General features: G+C 41.4%; 1 protein-coding gene across 1 annotated transcript in view; it reads right to left on the bottom strand.

The window, feature by feature from the left end:
* Window positions 1–8838, bottom strand: part of PLXNC1 (plexin C1) — a gene marked incomplete at its 5' end in the record, with an annotated part of 215740 nt that extends 206902 nt beyond the window's left edge. The window contains one exon of the mRNA XM_027855804.1: window positions 8698–8838. Coding sequence (XP_027711605.1) covers window positions 8698–8838 — 141 coding nt within the window. The remainder of the gene's footprint in view (window positions 1–8697) is intronic.
* Between the last annotated feature and the right edge of the window lie 2335 nt (window positions 8839–11173).

An 11173-nucleotide genomic window follows, 5' to 3' on the forward strand; every position in this document is an offset into this window, starting at 1 on the left:
ATCTTTCTGAGTTCAAATCCAGCCTCAGACACTTAATAGTTGTGTGACCCTGGGCAAGTCAGTTAACTCTGTTTGCCTCAGTTTCCTCATTTGTAAAATGAGCTGGGAGAGGAAAGGGCAAACCACTCCAGTATCTTTGCCAAGAAAACCCTAAATGAGGTCATGAAGAGTTGGACACAACTGGAAAACAAAATGGACTAAAACATAAGGAGACAAGCATAAAACCTAGGGAGACACATGTTAGCAAGGAGACAAGAAAAACAGACAATTGCTGCCCTCAGTGACCTTGTAGTCTAATAGGGGAAGAAGACAGATAAAAGGAATCTGAAAAGCAGGAATTGGAGGTCTGGGGATGGGGAAGAAAAGTAACCAAAAAAAAGATGACCACTTCCTGTTCTACAGAGATTTCTACCGTTGCAAAGGCTTGTGGACAGACTAATGCAAAGAAATCATGGGGATATAAGTTCTCAAGGGGAAACTCTGTCTCTAGGCAGTACGATGGGAAGTGCCTGCTCATCCTTAAGCAATCATCTCTATTCTCCAGTCTCTGTGCCCCAGGAACCATAACTTCATTAATCTCCTAACTTTGTAGCACCCCCCCCCCCATTCATCTTCCCACTCTGGACCACCCTCAGTTCATGCTTTGTCTCCTCTGCCCAGCTGGGAGACTATAAATCGGGCAGTCACAGCCCACTTGGTAGGCAAGCTTGGTTATGAGACTGGCACGGTCCGCTTCTCTCCCGGTGTACATGAGCCTCAGCTAAGCCAGGAGAAGACACAGGACCAGAGTACACCTTCAACACCGATAACCTGTCCCTAGTAGGAAATCCTCAATGATAGGCTCTAAAGTGACCTCTGGTAGCTTCCAATGAAGGGAAGAGAGGGGTTTCAGGAGACCTCATCAGTCTGCTTCCTTCTGCCATCATCCTCTGCAGCACCTCAGACCTGTGCCTAAGCCCCATCTCTCTCCCTTTCCAGGAAAACTGAGAGTCGGAGTTTTCCGTCTTACAATGCTTTACTGTATTTTTGGTGGCACATTTGTTAACTTCAAATTCAATCTTTAACAAGTGGATTGGCTTGGGGAAACTGTCAAAATGTTCTTCGTTGGACTGTTCCTGTAAAGCCCAGTAGGATTTACCTCAGAGGGCACTCAGGCAGCTAGGCAGCTGAGTGGATTCAGTGCCCAATTCTAAGACTCCAGCCATGTGACCCTGGGCAAGTGACTTAACCTCCCCCCCAACCTCAATTTTCTCATCTGTAAAATGGGGATAATAATAATAATAATAATAATAATACCTATCTCCCAGGGTTGCTGTAAAGACAAAATGAAGTAATATTTGTAAAGCATTTTGAAAGCCTTGAAGCTCTGTATCAATGCTAGTTGTTGTTATTATTATTATTATCTGGTACAAACTCCTCGTTTTAGGCCACACAACTGATAACTGGAAGATATAGGATTTGAAATCAAGTCTTCTGACTCCAGAGGGCAGCTAGGTGGTGCAATGAATAGAGTACTGGGCCTGGAGTCAGGAAGACTCAACTTCCTGAGCTCAGATCTGGCCTCAGACACTTATTAGCTGTGTGACCCTGGGCAAGTCACCTAACCCTCTTTGCCTCAGTTTCCTCATCTGTAAAAATTAGCTGGAGGAGGAAATAGCAAACCACTCCAGTATCTTTGCCAAAAACAAAACAAAACAAACCCAAAACCCCAAATGGAGTCCTGAAGAGTCAGTCATGACTGAAACCAATTGAACAACTTCTGACTCAAAATCTAGCATTCTTTTCCTATGCTTTTCCACACTGTATACACCATATTTTTTTCTTCACTTTTTCTACAACTATACTTTCAGGATCTCTAATTTTATCAGTTTGGGGACCTCTTCCACCAATGCTGATTATAAGCCTTCTTGTAGACAGTACTGAGAGTTGTTGTGGCCAAGAGAAAAAAAAAATCTATCAACAATGTCCCTTCCAGTTATGAGCCTCTTGGAACTCAGCCAGGCTTGTTTGCTTTCAGATGACAGCAGCAAGCTGTCATGTGGTCTGGTTTCAAAGCCTTTCTAATTTGGAAGGACCCAGAAGAACCTATGGCCTGGGTGGAGAGTGGGAGGGTACTTAGAGTGCCATCTATATCCTGAGGCATCAGAACTGAACTTTGGTGATGGTGGTGGGGCATAGATTTCTGACTCTGAAATGAGAATTTTAGGGGAAGTGTCATCAAAAGATTAGATTACAAAGGCTCAAATTTTAAAATGTAGTTGTTGAGGAAGCCCCGAGATGGTTGCCCAGTTCTTGGATCAGATTTGGCTACAAATTGTTGTCACGTCTTTGTCAAGGAGAAGGTAGGATGCGAGTGGTGAGAATATTAATAACTGAAATTTACATAGCGTTTCTACAAAGCACTTGTACATACATGAACCCACTGAGCCTCACAAGAGCACTGTCATTATTGGCTGTATTTGATAGATGTTTAAATAAATTCATAGAGGTTAAGTCACTTAGCCACGATCACACAGCTATTAAGTATCAGAGTCAGGATCTGAACTCAGTTATTCACAAGCCCTTTGGGGATGGATCTAGCCCCACAAAAATGATAAACTATATACTGCTAAAACCATTCTCTGATGCCTCATCATGGTATGGTGGTGACCCTGGGTTTTTGAAGGCTATGTTGTCAGAGCACCAATTCTGGCAGGTATGAAAAGGTTATAAAGAGATTTCATGCTAAATTAAGCAGCAATAAAGACTTGTGCCTAAGTACAATTCTTCATGTTATTAGATTATTTTTTTAACAGCCCTTTCAGGCTGGAAAGAGTCAATGATAGACTGTGTAACCTATGTCTAAGGATCAGGCTAGCTAGGTATGGAAGGCTTATCAGTAAGTTGACCAGCAGCTGCTACGGGTTGGGTCATAATCACTCTTGGAGATCATATACGGAAGTGTTGAAATTGACCTTGGGGGAGGAAGATCAGAAGGTCATAGATACAGGTGTAGGGAACCTGCCTCAGGCACCCCTAGATTAGAACAAGATGGGCCCTCAGAGGTCATTTTGGCATCATGGAAGTTATGCTAGATATGAATTCAGAAGCTCTGGGTTTGAATCCAGTCCTGCCACATATTAGCTGTGTGACATGAAATAAATCACTTGACCTCTCTGGGTGTCAGTTCCTCATCTGTAAAACAAGGAGACTGGATTACCAGATGGTGTGTAACCCTTTTGAGTCTATGAACCCCTGCGTTTTTACAGAAGGAGTAAAGGGAGGTTCACAGAGGTTAGGTGACATGCTTAAAGTCACACAGCTACCAAGTTTGCAGAGCCAGAATTTGAATCCAGAGCTTCTGGATCTGCATCTATATATAAGATACAAATTTCACCCATATTAATAAGTATTCCTCAGAGGCAGAGCCAAGATGGCGGAGGGAAAGCAGTGACTTGCTTGAGCTCTCCCCCCAAACCCCTCCAAATACCTATAAAAAATGGCTCTAAACAAATTCTAAAACAGCAGAACCCACAAAAAGACAGAGTGAAACAAATTTCCAGCCAAAGACAGCCTGGGTGGTTGACTGGAAAGGTATATTGCGCCAGGCGGAGAAAGGAGTACAGTTCCACATGGGCGCACAGGCCTCGACCCTGGAGCAGGCCTCAGAGGACTGAATCGCAGGCAGCCGTGGCAGTTTCCAGACTTCTCAACCCATGAACGCCAAAGACAACTTGGAAGGTCAGTGGGAAAAGTCTGTGACTGCAGTGAGAGAGGAGCTAGGTCTCAGCCACAAGTCTCCAGCTTGGCCCAGGGCCACAGCTGTTTCCTGAGCTTCCAGCCCACAGACTGAGGGGCAATCGAGTGGCTGATCAGAGTGGGATTGCAGGGTTCTCTTTGCCAGTGCTGAGGCAGGAATCTCTTGCTTTACCAGTGCTTGGATCTGGGTCACAGTTCTGAGGGGCAGTCCTGGGGTAAGGAAGAACTCTGGTGTGGTGGAGCTTGTTGTGGTGGTGGAGAGAAAACACCTTGCCCCTTATCATACCACCTTGGAAGAACTGAAAATTTTGAGATCCCTAGAAGTATCTCTGAAAACAGCTGGACAAACCCCTGAAGCTTGGGACAGTACATTCTCCACACTGGAAGCAGATGTTTACCTTACAAAGAGTTTAAAACTCAAGTAATTGGCCGGGATCATGAGTAAGCAGCGCAAAAAAAGTCAGACCATATTATCTTACTTTGGTGACAAAGAAGATCAAAACATACAACCAGAAAAAGACAATGAAGCCAAAGTTCCTCCATCCAAAGCCTCCAAGAAGAATATGAATCAGTCTCGGGCCTTGGAAGAGCTCAAAAGGGATTTTGAGAAGCAAATAAGAGAAGTAGAGGAAAAACTGAGAGTGATGTAAGAAAATCATGAAAAACAAGTCAACAGCTTACTAAAGGAAACCCAAAAAAATACTGAAGAAAATAACACCTTAAAAAATAGCCTAACCCAAATGGCAAAAGAGGTCCAAAAAGCCAATGAGGAGAAGAATGCCCTAAAAAGCAAAATTGGCCAAATGGAAAAGGAAGTCCAAAAGATTACTGAAGAAAATACTTCCTTAAAAATTAGAATAGGAGCAGCTAGGTGGCGCAGTGAACAGAGCTCTGGCCCTGGAGTCAGGAGGACCTGAGTTCAAATCCAGCCTCAGACGCTTAACACTTACTAGCTGTGTGACCCTGGGCAAGTCACTTAACCCCGATTGCCACATCATAAAGCAAAAAAAAAAAACAAAAAAAAAATTAGAATAGAGCAATGGGAAGCTAGTGACTTTATGAGAAATCAAGAGACTGTAAAACAAATCCAAAAGAATGAAAAATTAAAAAACAATGTGAAATATCTCATTGGAAAAACAATTGACCTGGAAAATAGATCCAGGAGAGAGAATTTAAAAATTATTGGACTATCTGAAAGCCATGATCAAAAAGAGAGCCTAGACATCATCTTTCAAGGAATTATCCAGGAAAACTGTCCTGATATTTTAGAACCAGAGGGCAAAATAGAAATTGAAAGAATCTACCGATCTCCTCCTGAAAGAGATCCCCAAAGGAAAACTCCTAGGAATATTGTAGTCAAACTCCAGAGTTCCCAGGTCAAGGAGAAAATATTACAAGCAGCCAGAAAGAAACAATTCAAGTATTGTGGAAACACAATCAGGATAACACAAGATTTAGCAGCTTCTACATTAAGGGACTGCAGGGCATGGAATATAATATTCTGGAGGGCAAAGGAGATAGGATTACAACCAAGAATCACCTACCTAGCAAAACTGAGTATAATCCTTCAGGGGGAAAAATGGCCATTCAGTGAAATAGAGGACTTTCAAACATTCTTGATGAAAAGACCAGAGCTGAATAGAAAATTTGATCTTCAAATACAAGACTCAAGTGGAACATGAAGAGGTGAACAGGAAAGAGAAAATCATAAGAGACTTATTAAGGTTGAACTGTTTACATTCCTGCATGGAAAGATGATATTTGTAATTCATGAGACCTTTGTCAGTATTAGGGTAGTTGGAGGGGAAAAATTATATGTAAGTATATATAGATATAGATAAATAGATAGAAGGCACAGGGCGAGTTGAAAATGAAGTGAATAAAATTAAGGGGTGAGAGAGGATTATACTAGGAGAAGGAGAAAGGGAGAGGTAGAACGGGGTAAATTATGTCACAAAAAAAAAACAGAAAAAAAAGGCTCTTACAGTGGAGGGGAAATGGGGGAAGGTGAGAGGGAATGAGTGAATCTTATTCTCATAGGATTTGACTTAAGGAGGGAATAACATACACACCCAATTGGGTATGGAAATCTGTCTTACCCTACAGGAAAATGTGGTGGGGGGCAAGGGGACAAGAGAGTAGGAGGATGATTGAGACTAGGGCAGATTGGGAAAGGTGGTAATCAGAAGCAAATACTTCTGAGGAGGGACAGGGTCAAAAGAAAGAATAGAATAAATGGGGGGGTAGGATAGGATTAAGGGAAATAGGTTAGTTTTTCATAGTATGTCTACTATGGAAGTGTTTTGCATAACTGATAACCTATTTATCAGTTGCTTGCCTTATCAATGAGGGTGGGTGGGGAGGGAGGAAGGGAGAAAATTTGGAACCCAAAGTTTTAAAAACACATGTTTAAAAAAATATTTTCACATGCAACTGGGAAATAAGAAATACAGGAAATGGGGTACAGAAATCCATCCTGCCCTACAGGAAAATTGAAGGGGAAGGGGATAAGAGAAGGGGGGGAGAGATAGAAGGGAAGGCAGACTAGAGGAAGGGGTAATCAGAATGCATGTCATCTTGGGGTGGGGGGAGGGGTGAGATGGGGTGAAAATTTGGAACTCAAAATGTTGTGGAAGTAAATGTTAAAAACAAAAAAATAAATAAAAATTAACAAAAAAAATTTAAAAAAATGTCTTCCTCAAAAGAAACAAAAGACAAATCAACAAATATTTGTTGAGAACTTCATAGGACTTTCTCAGGCACCTTCATTTTCAAAGAGGGCCAATGAGAGATATAAAGATGAAGACAGTACCACTTTTATCACGGCTATTACCACATAGTCTCAGGAGACTGATTGTTTTTGTCTTCCGTGACAGCGTAAGGTGGTATGAGTCTAAACTGAGTGGCCCAGCCTGAAGCAGAATTGCAGGGCAGGCACAGTCACCTAGGGATAGAGTGAGAAGGTAGGACTGAAGCTGAAAAGGTAGGGGGATTTATTTTGGCAGAGAAGAGGAAGGCAGCTCAGGCCACATGAGCAAAGATATACAAATGAGAATGAATAAGACTTCTTCATTCAGGAAACAGGAAGAAACCAGGCTGGTTGAAGCAGGCAGTTGACATAGCACGGTATAAAAATCATAGAATTCTAAATTTATTAGTAACAAACTAAACTCCTAGTTTAAAGATAATCTAAGGCAGCTTCCTCACCCAGATAAGGAAACTGAGTCTCAGAGAAGTAAAACGAGTTCCCTAAGATCAATGAACCAGGACTTATAAAAAGCCCTCTATGATAAAATGAGTTAATGCGTTTTAATGCATTTTGCAAAGCCTTAAGGCTACTACGAGTGCTAGCTAGGTACCAGACACTGTCATAGGTGCTGAGCATACAGACAAAAAGATGAAAGAGTCCCTGCCCTCAGGGAGCCTATATTCTATAGAAGTAGTAGATTGCTTTTGAAAATTGATATTCAAAACATTGAATTAAATTCAATTCGCCAAACATGGATTAAGTTTCAGTATTCAAGATACTGTGTTAGATGCTGGGGATACTGAATCTCTGGTTCCATATGGCCGTGGGGCCTTTCTTGACCTCCTTACTATGCTGTGATAGATCATTCCTATCTCTCAACTCCTATAATACCGCCATTATAGATCCCCCATCATGTACCTTCTGTAGGTTGGGGAGGCTAAGAGGAGATAAGGCATAGATAGTCTCTGCCCTTAACAAGCTTAGAATCTAATATCGGGAAGAAATGAGATGTGACAATAGCCAAAGCAGAATTCTAAACCAAGAGTTACAAGTTTAGAGGAAAATTGACAGCCTGCACTAAGAGACTTTAGGAGTACTGGGCTAGAAGGCAAAAGCCTGGTTTGCATTCCTAGCTCTTTAGGCCACTATGACTCACATAGAGTAGCTATTTGGTGTTTACTAATGATGCCGATCTGAATTCTGATTATGGAAACAATGATGGCTACATAATTATGGGCTAGTCAGTCAACTTCTCAAACTTTTGTCATAGAATAAACATTACTTGTTCATATATATATTTTTTGGGGGGGTCAGTATCTCTGATTTCACCATTCTGGGGAGCTTCACCTTAGATCCCACCTCCACCCACACACATGGGCCACTCATCAGCTACTCATACTCTTAAAGAGTTGCGTTAGGCACCAAGGGACCAGGGAACATGTGAAAAGTAGGACTTAAACCCAGGTCTTCCTGACTCTGAGGGTGGTCCTCTGTCTACCACACCATGTCAGCCCTTTTCTGTACATTAAATCCATCAGAGTTGACATTATGCAGGGTTTTTGAGACTCCGAGATCCATAAGAGCTTTCTGGTGTGTTTTAGGAAAACGGGCTGTGAAATCTACCCTCCATGGGGAGAGAGTGGGCGGAAGAGAGGATCACCTGATTCTTCTTCTGTTAAAGCCCTATAATCCATCATCCCTATGAGGGAAAGATAATTCAGGTACATAATACGTCTCCATTATCCAGGAGATGAAAGAGAAAGGTTAAAAGACTTAGAAAATTGTGAGTCAGTGACAGAGTTGGGACTAGTCCCCCATTTACCTCACACAGGGATTGTGTGAGTAATGAAGTGAAAATATCTTAGAACCCCTCAGGGGAAAAGGCCCTGCCTTATTGAATACTTATTGGAGTTGGCACATGGAGGGTTTTTGAACTTCTTTCTCACTATTCTCCCAGGTGTTGTGTGTACTCTAGGAAAACAACAGACTTATTTTTGGAGAAGCAATGATAACAATACTATCTCTCCCCACCCACCCCACCAAAAAACAACAACAAAAATGCCCATGTCACAGTTAAATTAAGAGGTAACATGTTTCTTTTGATCTTCCCCTTGTATCCAGCCTAGCTACAAAATAAAAGTCTGTTGCCCTTCAAATAAAAAATAAATAAATAAACAAATAAAGAGGCAAAGGAATCACTGAGTACCAACCTTGAGTAACTGTCCATCTCCGGTTCCCAAGAACAGAACTGTCCTGTTCAGGACTACAGTAGCATAAACAGATGTCAAATCCGAATGAATTAATGTCGAGGACTCAATCGGTTGGACTGCATTTGGTTCTGTGTCTTTCCCCTACACACAGAGACATATTCAAAACAAAACAAAACAAAACAAAAAAAACCAGTAAATTTCTAAATGTTATGTTAATCAAACTTCCAAAATGCTACTCATCACTTCCCAGGAGGGCTCTCAATTCTTGGCAGCTTGCCCGTTTTCCAGAAAGAAACATGAAAATGGTCATTGCAGTCCACTCTTCACCTACCAAATCACCACACAGGCAAATCCTAAATCAAACCATTTGTTTACTACTACATTAGCATGTATTGATTGCCAACAGTGGGAGAAGGGCCCATCCACTTAACAATCCAATGCTGAGATGGGAAGCCAAGTTCTACTTGACTGCCAGCAGAGAGACAGAGAGAGAGAGGGGGAAATCACGCAGTGTTGAAAAGGGAGGGAAGAAATTGAGTCCTTTGCTATTGCCAGCAGCTCCAAACCTCTCTCTTCTTCCATTTTCCTTCCACTTCCCAATATTTGAGCTATGTGTTGGGGCTAGCTAGGTTGGGAACTCCCTGACCCAGTGAAGGGCCATTCTACAGGGTATGAGCCATTTTTCTAGACTGTGATGGTAAAGGAAAGGAATGAATATTGATAGAGTTAAGTGAAGTCCAGGGGAGCATACTTAGAGTAGAATAAAGGGAACTCTGTGTAGATGTCAAGATAAGGAATAGATTGCTGGCAACCAGTTTATATGATCATAAAATTATCATCATCATCATCATCATCATCATTACTACTACTACTTTTAGTATTTTCATTTCAGTGGTCCCAATTTGTGATTCCATCTGTATAGGGAGTTCCCTGGTGGAGGACACTCTCACTATCAGTACAGATAAGTAGCAATTCTGTAATTTGTAGTCTCAGAGAATCTGGAGTTGAGAGACTGTGATCCACCCAGGGTCACACTGCCATTGTGTATCAGATGTAGGACTTGATCCCAAATCATCCTGACTCAGAAGTCACATAATAACAATAATGACAACAACATCCAAGAATAATAGCAAGATAGCAGCCAGGCCCAGGACCATTTCTATATAAACTCCGGAAGAGATAGTCATAATAATGATAATAATATTCGCGATTATCTAGCTAAGTCCCAATTAGTGTGAATAAAGAAGCCTGAAGTGGTGGCATTATTTTAATTTGCATTGCATATTCCCATTGGGCAGGAACCAAGCACCACATTTTAACATAATTACAACTTCAAATAGTGTGAATTTGAATACATGTGCCCACTTGAGGGGATTCATTATTTCCATTAATGGGAGAAGCCACACCAAATGCTCTACCCAAATTTAGAGCTATCTCCACTCCAAATGTTCACGTGGACTATGCGTGCCGACCCATGAAAGAGCCTTCTAAGCATGCACTGGTCCAATGAGCCACACTTGGACACACTGTACCCTGACCCCAACAAAGGACACAAACCACCCAGATTAATTAATTTCATACTCTCAACGATCCTTTGAGGAACGTGCTATTATCATTCCCTTATTACAGATGAGGAAACAATTCACATGGAGAGGAGGGGAGTATGGCCAGGATTTGAACCCAGGCCTCCAGACACCAAACCCAGTCTTTTTCTATAATACCATACTAATGGTGATGGGAGTGTAAACTTGTAGACAGTACAATTTAGGAGGAAATGGAAAGCATTATTACAAGCTGGTGGTATTTGGACATATTCAATACAAATACTCTAAATATAATATTCAAATGTATTTGCTTATTTTTTTCCCAAAGCCACTCTTTAAAGTTAGAGTAGATACATTGTTTTTAAAAAGTCTGTAATATCACTTGCCAAAGTAATTAATTTCTGCCTTCGACTGCAGGAAACTGAGTTTATAGCACAGATCTCTGGGAGATTTGAGGCCAGAAAAATCTGATGAAGACAGGAGACAGTCAACACAGTTGGAACCCTCGTTTTATCTTCCAAAATTCAGTTTCTAACTATACTAAGATTTCCAAGAGTGGGTTTTAAGCCCAGACGATGAACTATGGACCCATTGACAGCAACTGGTAAAACCCCCATTCTGGGGGGTGAGGTGGGGAGATGGGGTTAAACCTTACTCACTATACTTTGTTGTTACCAACACTGTTTATGTCTTTCAATTTCTGTCTTATTAAATATTCATTATTTTTAAACCCACTAAGTTTCATTAACATCTAAACTAAATGGATTCATGAACCAAATTGATTTTTTGAAGCCTCTAAAGGGTTGACTATAATTCTTTGTTGAAGTTAAATTGGGGGGGGGAGAGACAGAGAGACACAGAGAGACAGAGAGAGAGAGAGAGAGAGAGAGAAAGAGGAGGAGGAGAAGAGAAAAAAGAAAGAAAGAATGAGA

This window comes from Vombatus ursinus, unplaced genomic scaffold (genome assembly GCF_900497805.2).
Source record: "Vombatus ursinus unplaced genomic scaffold, bare-nosed wombat genome assembly UNPS02011334.1, whole genome shotgun sequence".
In the NCBI taxonomy this organism is placed as follows: domain Eukaryota; kingdom Metazoa; phylum Chordata; class Mammalia; order Diprotodontia; family Vombatidae; genus Vombatus; species Vombatus ursinus.